Source organism: Calypte anna, chromosome 4, assembly GCF_003957555.1.
Source record: "Calypte anna isolate BGI_N300 chromosome 4, bCalAnn1_v1.p, whole genome shotgun sequence".
NCBI lineage: Eukaryota > Metazoa > Chordata > Aves > Apodiformes > Trochilidae > Calypte > Calypte anna.
The window spans coordinates 11,303,893-11,319,189 of record NC_044247.1 but is presented as its reverse complement, the minus strand read 5'-3'; the positions used below and the strand labels follow the sequence as shown (position 1 = coordinate 11,319,189).

At 47.5% G+C, this 15,297-nt stretch overlaps 1 protein-coding gene across 1 annotated transcript in view; it reads left to right on the top strand.

Annotated features, from left to right (window-relative positions):
- Positions 1-9,871: 9,871 nt before the first annotated feature.
- Positions 9,872-15,297, top strand: part of SH3BGRL (SH3 domain binding glutamate rich protein like) — a 31,778-nt gene continuing 26,352 nt past the window's right edge. Inside the window, exon 1 of the mRNA XM_030449159.1 lies at positions 9,872-10,126. Within this exon, the coding sequence (XP_030305019.1) occupies positions 10,082-10,126 (45 nt within the window). The 5' untranslated portion in view covers positions 9,872-10,081. The remainder of the gene's footprint in view (positions 10,127-15,297) is intronic.

The following is a 15,297-nucleotide window of genomic DNA, read 5'->3' as shown; positions in this document are numbered from 1 at the left end:
CCTGGCATCTGCTGTGTGTTTCTTCGGCAAGACACAAGGCTTCAGCTTCAGGACCGAAGGACTTTGCAGCTAAGACTTAAAGCTGGCAGTCCAATATCTTAATAAAAACCTCCAGTAAGGGAGATGTTGCAGTATTCCTAGATAGGCTGTTTCAGGACTCAGCTGTCTTTAAAACCTGCATCTAAACTGTGCTCTGCTTGTAAATGCAAGTTTCTTTCCCGGCATCTAACTGATACAGAGCACAATTAATCAGCATCAACTTACACAAACACCTTGGATAACTATATATAATTTCACATTATATTGTCATATTCTCTCCTAAACTCAATTTTTCTAGACTAAACAAATTCTCATAGGTTTTGTGATTTCATGAGCCATATTTCCCAAACCTTTTTTCATGCCACTCTGGACTCTTTCCAACTTTGTTTGCTTCCCTACATCTCTATCCAATAATCAGGTTAATCAGGGAACCTCCCTTAGTGTGACATTTGTCGACTGCAGCAGCATCACCATATTGGTTCAGATTCTTTTCCTGATCCCCTGTAATCCCCAGATCTCTTTCATTGCTTCTCTCTGCACAGCTGTTCCCCCCGTTCTTGACAAATTCATGGTGACTTTTGGGTTTGTCACTTTTTACATGACTTTCCAAGGTGCTTCCATGTGGATTGTTTGTTCTCTTCCTGGACGTTGGGGTTAAGCTGAACTTTCCATCCACAGGTCCTCCTTTCTGCAGGCAGTATAGAACCTCCAAACACCATGATCTTTTGTAGATAAACACCAGTTATTAAAAAGTGTCTCTAAATGGCCTCCTAAATACTGAGGAGTACATTTTGCAAGCACTGCCAATCTCAGGGTAACCACAGAACCAGATCCAATTGAATCTGTTCTTTGCTGCTGCTACCTGTTGCTTTCATCTTCCTTAAGAGGTCAGGTGTAGTGACTGGCAGCAATTCACTTGATTTGAAGGTTGAAACAAAGAAGAGACAGGGGGATTTCTGTGCCTTCCTTTATTTGTTCTCCTTTTCTGTCAGTAATAAGGTTTTCTTCTGGTTTGCTCTTCCTGCCAATGTGTATAAATAGAACACGTTCCTGTATCAATGGGTTTCCTTCCCTCTCATTACCTGTTCATCATCCCACCTGCAAGTTCTCCTGCATTAATCAAGATTTTTAAATAGTGTTTCCCATAGTTTTCCCCATCTTCTGAGCAGAAAATTGCCTGCAACACACTTCAAGAGCTCTTGGTCTTCTTTCAGGAGCCTGTGTCTGAGAGCAGAAGTTCTCTGTGAATTTCTGAAGATTTGTGCTTTTGCTTTTGTCTGTTGCCTTGAAGGGTTTTGTCTGTCTCCTGGCAGTTATTGTTTCATCCCGCCTGTGTTCTCTGAGAAGAGAATACGTTTGTGGGAAAAGGAAGAGGAATTCAGTGAAGAGTCTGTCAGCATCTTCTCCTGCACGGCAAACAGCTTGGTTGAAAGCTTGGATCAAAAGGTGCAAAACTGCAAATTAAGCACAGTGGATTTAAAACCCACTGCTGATTTGTGCATTGCATTTGCCATGCCTTCTCTTTCACCACCAGAGTTTTTCTGACATTTTGACTTTCTAAAAATGCTCATTAAACCCCAGACTAACCTGAGTGATCATCAGTTAGCAAATCCCTCTGAACAGAGAGGATAAATTGCTGTGAGATGCTCTTCAGCTGGAAGTAAAAATGGTTCTCCCTCTGCAGACCTGGAGAAAATTACAGACCTAGTCGTAGCCTGTGGGTTTTCTAAACAATCTTCCTTTGGGCCAAGTGGAAAGAGCAATGAAATGGAACTCTAACAACTGGAGAGCATAGGAAGTCACCTTCCAGCTCAGTGGGGGGGTGGCCATGGCTGGATGAGTTTTTTTCTGAATCACAGAAGTATCTGTACGTTTATCTGTGATCCCTGCAGTTCACCCTCTGTCTGAAAGCAAAGGAGACTCTGGCTCCACCATGGTCAACCCAGTGGCACCAAGGTGCTGCAGACAGGCAGCAGGGGCACTGTGACATTACTCACCCCACTCCATGGACCTCAGGGTGGCTTTATGACTGCTCAGTAGCTTTACAGTGGGTGTGGAGAGATAAAAAGGGTTTGATGACACGATGGCATGGGCTGAGACACCTAGCCTGGCCCCCTGGCTGCCAGTCCAAAATTAACAACTTTGGATTAATTAGGCCTAGGAGAGTAAGTTTATCCTGGGTTATTGGTTTTTACTATGTGCCCTTTTTGTGTGTTTTTGCCAAATCTGTTTGTTTTTTTTTAATTCAGTACAAAAAGACCTAATGTCAAGAGTCAGTCACAGCAACAAACTAGAAATTAATTTTTTTTTTTTGTGCTGCTATTCCCACGAGAAAGCTTCTTGCTAAAATTTGAATTCTGCTTCTCTAGGCATTGGAACTGGGTTGTAGACTCCAGAGGTGAAAACATCCACTCTGCAAACAGAAGCATACGACTGCAACAACACAAAACAATCTTCAAATGTTGAGAGACTTACAGAAAACTGGGAAATTGCAGGCAACCCAAGTGCAAGACAACACTTTGATGCTGAAACTGTCACAACTCAGTTAAATTTTTGCCCCCTCATCTTTGCAAAATAGGCTGAGACTCAGCCAGCTCCATTTTGATATCCCAGTGTTGCTCTGGGGCTGTTCTGTCCTCTCAGGGATCTCCCTCCAAGGAGCTGTGAACCATGTCCTGAGTGCTGGGTGCCTTTCCAGATGTTTGCTGGTTCACAGTATCTCCTGGAGATGTTCCTGCTATTCCCCAATGATGGGGAAACAGTTCAGAAATATACAGGTTGTGAGCAATCCTGACTTACTTCAATTTAGGCCACATTGGGTTATTGAGGCCTAGTTAGAGGCTTTCTGAGAATGAGCTAATGGGAAAGAGATAACTTAATTGGCAACAGAAGAAGAAAATAATTATGTAAAAAGAAGGTTCCATGAGAATGGTATGTGTAATTGGAATACAAAGCCACCTGCATGATAAGATGGTGTAAACAAGGCTTCTCTATATAAAGTGAGTGCAAGTTGTTAATAAACGATTTCATACAATCATATTGATGTGCACATGGAATCCTTAAGCCTCCGCAGACTGTTTTCCCACACCCCAAGGCTGGAATATCCTGCAGAGGATGGGAGCCTCTTCCTGATGACAAAGATCTGTAGTGCTTCTCCAAGATCACCTCTTTGAACTAAGCAGATGGAGGTATTTCTGAAGGAAGGAAGGGTTGGGATTCTCTGTGCTCATTGTCACGGGACACATGACAAATAAAATCAATACATACCTTGTGTTGTGGCAACATATCACCAAACTGGTTTCATGTGCCTGGCTTTTAAAGTGTCCATTGGCCTTCTTTTATCTAACTTTTGGGATGAGTGGGTTATTGATCGACAGGAGGTGTTTGTGCTTGGTTAATTTTATAGTCCTGGGTAATTTTATGGTTGGTCATGGGTAAAAATTGATTTGTGTGTCAAATTCAGTATTGATTGCAATGAAACATTTAGTGCTTATTAATTGGGGAACGTGAGGGTTTCAGTCTGCTGGTTGGTTTAGAATTCTTGTCTTCATTTCAGTAACACCTTTGGGCTTAGCCACGGTGTCCTGCCTGGTAAAAAAGAGGATGGCTGCAAACACCAAAGTAAACACGGACTTTTCATTAAACACAAAACACAGATAAGAAGAAATTTCAATTTCAGACTGTCAGCAGCAAGTGTGCCTTTTATTTAGTTCTTCCAGTTTTGGTTCTTTAAAAGAAGATGTAATTTGGAAAAGCAGTCAAAACGAAGACTGCTGTTAAAATGAAGCCAGAAAAAGAAACATGAGTATTCCACCTGCTGATCAGTTGCCAACAATGTCTTCTATTTGCCTTTGCCTCTGCAATTCTCTCACGGGTCTCCAAGGGGTGGTGGCTGCCATTGCAGTAACAATTCTCAAAAAAAAAAAAAGAAAAAAAAAAGAAAAAAAAAAGGTATAGTAGTGCAGGTGGGAAGAGAGGCAGGGGTCAGAGGTGTCAGCACAGCACTGCCAGGTCCTGGCCTTGCATGAAGCGCTGCAGGAAGTCCTGACCCCAAAACTGCAAGGGGCAAAAAAATACAAATGCCATCCTGAGGGCTGTGAATCACCTGCAAAATGAGAATGATTTTCAGGGAGCTAGAGGCAGACTTCATCTGTCCAAAAGCAGCTGCTTCCAGCTGAATGAGCTGTCTGGACTCTGGATCAGCAGGTGCCTTCGGGGGCTGCTGCGCTCCATTCCAGGACAAATATTCCATCTGGCATTATAAAGCAGAGAACACATTTCCTCACCTAACACAAGGGAGGTTATTAACAGGTTGGGTGACATCTCGACAGAGAAATAAGTGGGGATGTCTCCTGCCCTTCCAACAAAGGATTAGCTCCATCAGCTAACTCAACGTGATGAAGAGGAGGGAGGTGGCAAGGGCAGAAAACACAGCTGGGATGGGACACACCCCATGTCCTGAGGTAGACCACAGAGCTGCAGCTGTTGCATCTGAGGGTGAATGGTTGGACAATTTTAATGATTTTTATGGAGCAGCTGAAGCCACAAAAGGTGAATCAGCTCTTGATATAGTTGGGGGCAGACAGCTGGACCTAACTGATCATTGAACTGGTGACTGTTGAGATTTACCACACTGATGACAGCAAAAAAAGCCAAAGAAATTCCCTTTTCTGCCCAGGAACTCTGTAACAGTCAGAAGACTTATTGGGAAAAAGCTGAAAGGGGTAGCTAAAAGAATAAAAGTGTTTTATGCAGCATGGTGAGCACTGAAAGAAGTCACATTGGAAGTACTGACCAAATGAATCATCACCTGCTGGAAAAGCTTGTAGGAGGGTCAAGTCTGGCCCCAAAAAATGGCTTAAAAATCAAACATGGCTAAAAGGCAGGACATGGGAGGCTATCAGAGACAAAAGGCATCCTTCAAAACTTTGGGTTTGTGTTTTAATAAGGAAAACAGATTATAAACAATATAAAAATGGTTGTGTAAAAATCAGTCTGACACACAACTAGCGAAAAGACTTCAAAAACCTAAACCATTACATGAGCCAGAAAGCCTGAAACACACATTTTCCAGAACGAATCAGCTATTGAGATATAAAAGGAGTATGTAGAAAAGACAACATTGGAGCAGGAAACCCAAAGGAGTTTTTTGCATTTGCATTTATTGTGGAGGAGGCTGGGGAAGCTCCCAGGCAGGAACTCGCAGGATCGCCCTGAGGATCTCTCTGGTGCTGAAGCATCAGTAAGGCTTAGAGTAAATCAACAAAGTGAGTAAGAACAAACTAACCATTACCAGATGATCCTCACCACACCCGCAGCAGTGTGTAAGGCTTCCTTTAAAGCTGCTTCCACACATCCTTAGGAAGGGGCTGGTGCCACCAGGGATCTGTTCAGGAGAGACTCTGCACCCGAGAGGGTACTGTTTTTGGGTTTTGTTTTTTTTTTTTTTTTTTGGCTTGAAGAACACAAGGAAGAGGGGAAGGAGGAAGTGCAGACCCTTTGACCAAAACTGTCTTAGTTCTACAAAGCCCCAGGCCCTCTTACACTGATGATCTCCAAGTTCTTAAGAACCTCTCATGAAACAAAGGGCATGGCAGGCAGCACATACTGAAGCCTCTTTCCCTAGGCTTTGAGCTCACAGCAAGCAGGACCTGCAGGTTCTCACTGGATGGGCTCAAGGAAGGCAGGATTTAATGTTCAGAGTACAAAAATATGTTCTGTGCAGCCTGGGAGCTGGAGACCAGGCCAGGATGTTGTATCTCCTGCCTTTCAGGGCAGCAGCTCTCTGAGCCTGCTGGACCAAGTGGCCTGAAACAGCACAAAAAGAGACAATTTATCTTATTCTGGCTGAACCCCTGCTATCTGGAGTACTCCAGGTATTTCCCTCAGGTACTCCTGGGTCATTAAATGTGCTTAAGGAGTAAGTGCAGGGCTGGGCAGAGCCTGCACAGGGGAGGGGGATGGAGGGGTCCTGGCTGGGCAGGGGGTCTTGGTCAGGCAGGGGGTTCTGGTTGGGCAGGGGGTCCTGGTCACGTAGGGGTTCCTGGTTGGGCAGGGGGTTCTGGTTGGGCACGGGGTCCTGGCCAAGCAGGAGGTCTTGGTCAAGAAGGGGGTTCTGGTCGGGTGGGGGGTCCTGGTCATGTAGGGTGTCCCGTCCTGAGTGTGGCCTCAGCTGCAGCCTTGCTGCCGGAGCAGCGGTGCAGAACCTCCAGCCCCTGGGTGAGGAAGCAGAAGCACCTCTCGCTTCAGCTGCACCCCTGTCCCCACTGACACTGCGGTCACTTCAGGCACCTCCGGCTCTGGAAACGCGGAGCGGCGTCACGGGGTTAAACCCACGGAAATCCCCGATCTGCCAGCCCAGAACTCAGCCGCGTTCCCAGCCTGCACAGGCCGCTCCTCCGGAACCACCCGCTCTCCTTCCTCCCCAGCCTTGCCGGAAGGTTGGGCCGAACGCGGGCTGAGCTCGATGCTGCCGTGAGGCTCAGAACTACAGCACCAGCCTCCCCCCGACTCCCCCAGCGCACACACATCGGTACCGCCAGCACCGCCCCCCCCATCCCCTCTCGGTACCGCCCGCACCGCCCCTGGTGCCCCCGAGCGCCGGCAGGGGGCGCAGGCAGCGCGGAGGCCGCCACGGCCATGGCGGGAGAGGGCGGGAAGGGACCCGGCAGGGCTGGCATGGGGACAGGGGGAGAGCATGGGGACACACGGGGACAGGGCTGGCATGGGGACAGAGAGGGATAGAGCTGGTATGGAGACAGCAAGGGAGGAAAGAGACAGAGCTGGCCTGGAGACACGGGGGACAGAGCTGGCATGGGGACAGTGAGGATGTCTTCATCCTCTCTCATCTTCCCACTGGGCTTGTGGCTCTGCAGCCCGCACAGGGCTGTCCCCAGAGAGTGCCATGGGCTGTGATGGCTCTTGCACAACTCTACTCAAAAACGAGGAAACGTGGCATTGCTCCGTGTCCGACTGAGAAGCAGGAGGAAAAGCAGATCTCCCGGGCTCCCTCCCCTTTCCAGGAGGACTCTGGAGCGGTGTTTCCACCCCCCACCCATCAGCAGGGGCTGCATGGAGCAGGACACGGCTGTGGCAGAGCATGGGGGAAGTCAGAAGATGTGCTCTGAGTCACAGTGTGCTTTCTGGCTCCACGGGGCTGGAAACGAAGAAGAAATTTCTTATTTCCTACTGAATGTTGAGGTGACCATCAACGGATCCCAAATTCCTCCATTTCAGGAGTTCAGATGGGTCCAGATCATCTTCTCGAGCGGAATCAGAGAGGAACCCTGGCACGTTCTCACGTTACTAGCCAAATATTTGTAACAGAATTCTGAATGTGTTTTCATGGTTAAAAAGAAACTGTGGAGCAGCCTTTGGAGCTCATGTGCTTCCTGACCTTTTGTACCAGAGGGATTTTGCAGTTGATGAGTGTAATATCTTTCATTGCGAGACTCTATTACATTTCTTGTTTAAAAATAGCTTCACTTTTTCAGAAGTCCCCATTCTTGTCTGTGGTTTAAGGAAAAAAAAAACAACAAGTAGGTCTTTGCCATTACTGGCAATATTTTTATCTGAAATCTCTGGGTGATTCTGGTGGGCACACCATTGGGCTCCCCATCAGGGAGCACTTTCTTGCTGTCACTGCAGTCAGTGCCAGTGCTGCCACCCACTCAGTGTTGCTGCTTCATAATAAATAAAGCAATACAAACCAAAATCCAACTGTTTGGTTTTTCACCTGGTGAAAGAGACAGCAATAAAAGGATGCACTCTGACAAGATGGCCTTGTATCAACAAAGGCTGCAGCACAAAGGAATGGAGGAAACTAATTATTGAGTATTATATACAGATTATTTTTTTGTTGGCTGCACAAGAACGGGAGATTTTTCCTCTTAAGAGGCATAATATCAATTTGTTAGTTTCGTTTGAGGTTTTGGTCTACCTTGAGGAGGATAATTAAACACAACTGTTTACTAGTGAAAAAAATAATACCATGGATTTTATATGAGTAGCCTGGGACCAGGAAACATTGTGCTTTTCTGCCAATAGAGTAGAAAATTTACTATTATGAGCCAAGGAAACCTGGTCGTTTCAATAATACCCAATTCACGTATTGCTCTTAACTTAATAAATCTTCTTTTGTGAAGATGAAATGCTTTCTAGAGTGCACTTTTGAGAGCAATGATTATACCAGGTTTTTTTTAGGAGGCAGAAAGACAAGGTGCAGCTCATTGCTGGAGAATTCCAACTCCGAGGAGCTGAGGTGTGTTAGGAGGAGGAGAGGAGAGCTGGGCAGGGAGCAGCAGAGTGACAACTGAGCCCAAAGTTCAAACAAACCAATCTGCCTTGCTCTCCACCTGCATTTTTTTATTCTTTCTAAGGTGTGGTTTCCTTGCCAGGAATCAGATGACAGCCTGGCACATGGTGTGGTGCTCTGGAGGAAAGGGGATTTAACAGGGCACTTGTCCAGCAGCTGTGAAGGGGCAGTACAAACACATCTGAAGAAACATTCCCTAAAGAATTTTAATCTCCTGGATTTAGCTCGATTTGTTTTAAAAAGATTTAAAAGTACACTGCTTAATTTTATTACATTTTGAAATTCCCTGAATCAGGGAATTCTTGTTGTGTACCACCAGCCTAAATAAATTCTGGTTTATTGCTTTTCCAAAGCATACATAAATCTCATTACAGTCTCAAAGAATCACGTAAGTATCATAATATCAAAATTAGACCTGTCATCCTCAAAATAGTTCTCTTTTTTCTTACTATTGGCAAAGTAAGAAATATAGGTGGCTTAACTCCACAGACTTTGTAATTCAACAGACTTTTACAAAAATCTGTGTGGTCAGAAAAAACACCTGACAATTTGAAACAGGAAGGCTTACTTTGTGAAAATAATTTCAGAAATACCTCCCCCCTTTTTGCCAAGAGCAGCATGAACATCTTTCTTTAATTTTTGCTTGTAGGATATAAAATTTCAGCTGTTTTATCACCGTATTTTCTCTTTTCCATGAAGCTGCTTTCAGAATGTATAATAAAATATATATAATGTACTATTTGGAGCAAGAGGGGCAAGCGGAAGGCAGTTTTAACAGTTAAGAACACTTCTCCCTGGTCCTAATTAACACAAAGGATGAAACAGCATTCGGTGGCACTGCAGAACACGATGGCTGGAGGTGTCCCTTTGGGCCCGATGTTTCCTTTGACGCTTTATTGGTGTGAAATACGTTAATTTCGGGAACTCCAAGAGCTCGACTCCGACACCTAAGCAGCCCTGTCTTTTGACAGGGGCGGACACATCGCTTTCAGAGGTCTCACAGCAGGGCAAGGCGAGGAACAGCAGCGGGGCAGCCCCTGCGGGGATGAAGGAGGAGATGGCGGCTTTCCCGGGCCAAGGGGAAGCTGCTGAGGGATGGGGAGCGGGAACGGCGGAGCCCCGGGACGGCTCGGTGGTTCTCGGATCGGGGGCTGTGAGGGGAGGCGGCCCCGAGGGGATCCGACCCTGAGGAAACCCACCTCGAGGAAACCGGCCCTGAGGAAACCGTCCCTGATGGGATCCGACCGCGGCCATGGCGGCTCCGCCCGCCTCCCCGCAGGGCCTGGGGGCCACCGCGCTTCCCCGCACCCCCCCTCCCCGCACCCCCGTTCCCTCAGGCGGCGGCCCCGCCCGGACCCCCGCGTCGCCTCAGCGGGGCTTCCCGCCGCCATGGCGCTGCCGCCCCTTTCCCCCGCACCTCTCGCGTGGTTCGTCGAGAACTCGCCTCGCCCCTTTCTTTATTCCTTTATTATTTATTTATTTTTTATTAATTTTTTTTTCTTTAACCATTTTTTCCCCTCTTCCGGGAGGCGGTGACGGCTGGGCCGGCAGCCCAGTGAGCGCGGCGAGGCGGAGCGAGGCCTCCCACAGCCTCCCTCCTTCCCTCCCCTCCCTCCTTCCCTCCCGCCGCTTCAGCCCCAGCCCTGCTCCTCGCCGTGCCGCCCGCACACACCCACCCTGCCCGGCTCAGCATCCCGCTGCTCCCGCCGCCGCCTCGTCCCCCCCAACATGGTCATCAAGGTCTACATCGCCTCCTCCTCCGGCTCCACGGCGGTAAGGGAAGCTCCGGGAAAGTTGTACCGGGCTGGGGGCAAGGGTGGGTGCGGGTTTCCTTCGCCCGGGGATGGCGGGCTGCGGCCGGGCTGCCTGAGGAGATGTTTGGGGGCAGCCTGAGGAGATGTTTTGGGCTGCCCGAGGAGAGGTTTTGGGGCTGCCCGAGGAGAGGTTTTGGGGCTGCCCGAGGAGAGGTTTGGGGACAGCCCGAGGAGAGGTTTTGGGGCTGCTTGAAGAGAGGTTTGGGGGTGCCTGAGGAGAGGTTTGGGGCTGCCAGGCTTCTCCCCCCTTGTTGGACACAGACAGAAGCAGCCAGCGCTTGCAGGGAGCTGTGTGCTGCAGCTGGCCGTCGAGAATAAAATGTAATTTCTAGGGTGATTTCTTAGCTTGTTCGTGAGTTCTGTGAGCTGCTCCCACACCCGGGATGGCTTCAGCAGCTCCCGAGTGGGTGGTAGGCGTTTGCACCCCTCATCCTGTAAGGGGAAGGCAAATCCAGCAATGTTTGTGGGGTGTTCTTTTGTTTGCTTTTTTTGTTCTGTTATTCTTGAAGTTTATTTCTGGATTGTGTGTTCCCCCCCCCTCCATCTCGGTGTTGGGTTTGGATGAGTTTAGTTGGTGGCAGGCGTGTGTGGCCACTGGCCGAGTAGCTGCAGTTTTTGGCCATGTGGGAATGCTGAGTTTTGCTTCTCCTGGCCCCAGCGAGTTGTGGGCAGAGCTCAGACAGAAGATTGTGCTTTCCCGAAGCAAAATGATAAATGGAACAAAAAACCTGGGGGTTTGTGCTTAGGTTCAGATGTAGATCAGAGCTCTAGTGTCCTCAAGATTCTCCAGTTTGTTTTGGATCTGTGTGAAAGATGCTTGGAGTCTAAAACCCAAGGGATGTTGTCACGCTTGGGATGAATGTACTGGAGACCTACAGAATGCCAGAGATGCAGAAAATGCCACCAATTGCAGTTAATGGTGAGTGACTTTTACTGTAAGTGGGTAAAGAGCCTGAGCTGTGGCTCTGTGATGATCTTTCACGTAGCTCGGGGCTGCGTGCTTCAGGTGCAGGTTCCCAAACTTTCAGAGGAAAGTGATATATAGAAGATAAAAAAAAAAACCACAAAACAACCCACACTGAATTCTTCTCTGTTGGAAGTCTACGGTCTTCAGCAGATAAAATGCCCCGTTGGGAAGCTTTTCTGGTGATGCTGTAACCCCTCGTTTAGCTCTAATGACAGAGACTGAGCCCTGCAGTGACAGAGTGCAGATGGCACAGGAGCCTGCGCCTTGGGTGGTCCTGCTGTCCCTCTCTTCCTCTGTCACTTTTGTTAATCTTGATGTCAAGGCTGACACCGACGTGCTGCTGCTGGTTGTGAAGAGCAGATGATTTATCTGATGCTGCTCTGGAGAGTTGTCTTCAACTACTCTGGAGGGTGATTTCATCTACAAGGGGGGTCCAACGGGTTTTTTCTGCTGGGTTTATGCAAAATGATGATCTGGAAGGAAAGAACCAGCCAGTAGCAGATTGAAAAAGTAATTTTTCCTTTCTAATACAACTGTGAATAGGTTTCAAGTCGACTGATTCTGTTGCTATAGATTTTTATCTGTGACCTCTTAATGGCAGCTATTGATTTCTGCCTCTCTGGTGATACCAAGCTCCAGGGTTGCAAGCAGTGATCTCAACCCTGACTGTGTTTTCCTGTTTCTGAATTTAGGCTTTTAATTATTAGCTTAGTGGTTTCTGTGCTGCTGTCTCATCCTTGTGGGGATTGCAAGGCTCCATTCTGACTAAGTGCTGCCTTTCAGGCTTCTTTGTGCATCCTTGCCTCTGGAATTGGCACATAGCATTGGCATAGTCTGTTTGTGTGGAATTCGAGTGTAACGCTCACATAATTGCCAGTTTTATGACATATATATACATATACACACTCATGCCTGTGTCTAAAGCTAGTACAGCTCAAGTAATCTTGTAATGAGCAGGAATTGCACATTCTCAGTTTACTGAGTACATCGAGGGTGTTTCTGTTGGCAGGCAGCAGCTGAGTACCTCACTGAGTAGCTGTTTTCTTTCTGGTATAAGAATTTAAATTGGTGTTTCAACCTGAAGGAAGGCAGAGAGGCACTGATCTGGAGGGAAATGTGCTTGGTGGGAATAGGTTGGGGGGGGTGTCTTAAGCCACTGGTGAGGGCTTTGCTTGGTAGACCAAGCTTTTCTGTGTGCTGAATTTGAAATAAACCACTTGGGGAATGGAAAACTGAGAGCAGAGGAGGTTGCTGCAGAGAGATGGAGTGGAGTCAAAGCTGTTTCCAGCAAAGTAACTGAGCTGTTTAACATCAGCCCTGTAAACAGGGCTTTCACTCCTGCTAAGTCAGTGTTGCAACTGCCAGTGACACCAGCACTGTGTTTATTTTGGTTTCTTAAAGGCTAATTTGCTTGAGTAGAAGCAAACCAGAAATAAGTATGAAATCTCCTCCTTCCTAGAAAACAACCACCCTGTTTCTGTAAGTTGGCAAAGCTTTTGTGAGACTCTGGAAAGCATCATCTCCCACTGAAGGGAAAAGGGGTTGAGCTTGCTTCACACCTCCCAGCCTGGGGCTGTAAGTCTTGGAGGGTGCCCAAATTTTGTGGTCTTTTATTGGCAAAGTCACACTTTGTTATGCAGTATTATTTGCCACATCACAGTGTTTAAAATGTTCCCCTGAGGCACAGTTCTCCATGGAGTTTATACTCAGTAGTATGTATCTGTGAGGAAAAAATACCTTATGGAGCAAAGGCATTTTTACAAGGAAGTTTCAAAGGATTTTTGGTGAAGTTGACTTAATTCTCATGTATGTGTCAGTCAGAGTTGGGGCATGGGTGTTTCAGTGACTGCTGAGCTGCCCCTTGATAGGTTTTCCAGCATGAGGAGTTAATGCTCAGCATTATCTCTGGTTTGTGTTATTGGTTGGGAACTCCTCTGTTTATTTGTACTTGATCCTAGGGTTGGCTTTATAGTCTGTGTGGTAAAGGTAAAAGGTGATGTTGGCTTGGGGTGGTTCATTGCCATGGTTCTCATAAACAGAGATAACTGAATAAACTGGAAGTTTATAGTTAAGGGCTCACCCAAAATATGATGATTGCAGTCTTGGTCTGGCCTCTTATTTGAAAACCACCCTGAAAATCTCAGTTCCATCCTTCCAGCACTGGTTCCTGCTGCATTTGGGAGTCTTGAATGGAAAATTGCCTCTACTCTTTAATCTTTCTCAGTCTGAGTGTTGTGCCAGTGAGCTGTGCGCTGGAGCACAGGGAGATGCAGGGGATTGTAATTATGAAGATGAGCTGTAGGTATCAAACATGGGAATATCCAGGTGTAGTTTCTGCCCGGGAGCCTTTCAGCATGCTGTACAGCTGAGTGCACGCTTTGCCTTCCTGGGAGACAGCGTTGGGGGCTACAAACCTAAAATGACAGATCATGTTCAGGAGCACCCAAGCATTGACTGGAGCAGGGGCTGCAGAAGCTGGGAGAGTGGTGACTGCAGACTTCTACTGGAATCCTTCAGGAGAGAAAACGAGGAGAGGCCACAGGGTAATTAGACTCTTGCTCCTGGAAGGAAAAGAATAGAAGGAGGGAAGAAGCTGAGACGCACAAATCCAGTCTGTGATTTTCTCCCTTAGCATTCAGGTATTGGATCCTTCTCTGGGTAAGAGGTTGCCTCGGTTTTCCTGCAGCACCAGAAGCACTTGGTGTGTGTCTTCCTGCAGGCAGTTGGATTACCAGTTTTATTGATCCCGTGTGGAAAGGAGCCAGCTGTTTAAATTCTTCTCAGCCTTACTAATGTGCATTTGTTGCCAACAACCACACCGGGCTTGCCTACGGACTTTGTCCAAGAGAATTGTGTCTGATCACCCCACATCTCCTTGCAAGCTCAGGGAGAGCATGGATGAAACCTGGAGGCTGTGGCTATGGAAATGCCAGCACTGGAGATGGTGAGCCGAGCTCTCCCGTGGGCTGCTGCCAGTGCTGGGGGCTATGGAAACTGCTGCATCAAACCTCTGGTGTCCAGACTGCTCCTCAGAGCCAGGCATTTCATGTTTGTGGTTGTCAGCCCATGCTTCCATCTCTCCAGGCTCTCTCCCCTCACTCGTTTTGATGGCTGCAGGGGTGGTTTTCCTTCCCCACCTCCTGCTGTAACTGCAGACATGGCAAAAAATAGGAGATGATCTCCAGAATCTGTGTCAGAGACCCATGCTACACATCTGGCTCACTGCTGTTTAGGGATGGGGGTAGAGAGGAAAGGAAACTTCAGTTTATTTTTTTATTCCCAAAGTTAGGGATGTGGGGAGGTTCATGTTTTTGTTGTATTGTTTTCTTGCTTGGGAAAGGATCTAGGTCTTCTCCTCCCCACCTACTAGGAAATGAAAAGGAAAGTGGCCTGTGGTCTGCAGAGTAAATGTTTTCTTGCAATTACTCTCTTGTTTTTCCCCATAGAACCCAGTAAGGCACAGGACCACTTTCTGGTGCTTCTGATGATATAAAGCCAGTGAAAAGTACTTTTTGGAGGCTTACAGGTTGCAGCTGAGGGAGAAGAGCAACTGGGAACTGTGTAGTCACTAGCTTTGTTTCTGTCTCCCAGCTCTGGGAAGGCTGGAGCTGCTTCATCCTTCTGAAGCAGTCGCAAGTGAAGTAATACATGGAGAGATAGAGATTGTACAAAAAGAACCCCTTATATTTTGCATTTAAGTTTATCCAGAGCCTTCTCCTCTGCTAATCACAACAAATGCAAATATTGCCATCTTCAGAGAGGCTGAGAAACTCTGGGAGCTTTCTGTTCGCGGTGGCTTTGAGGTTTGTGAGCAGCGTTTGCTTTGCCGTGCACACAGACCGGTGGTGCAGGGCTGGAGCCTGGCCCAGGGCAACCACAGCCACAGCAGGAGGGGCTTCTTGGCAGCCAGCATTTTTTTATCAGCCTGTATCTCAAGTGTGCTTTGGTTCTGCAGCTCCCTTCAAGGTTGCAAATGTGTTGTCAAAGCCCGGATGCGTGCGGTTACAGCTGGGGTGGCGGAAGCCCCGAGCAGTGGCAAGCAAAGCGTTTTGGTGCTGCCGAGACATTTCCCTCGGTCCTGATGGCTCTGCCTCTCACTGCGGGAAATCCTAATATGAATCTTTTAGAAATAGTCCTTCTAATATGATGCAAGTTTAGGTAAA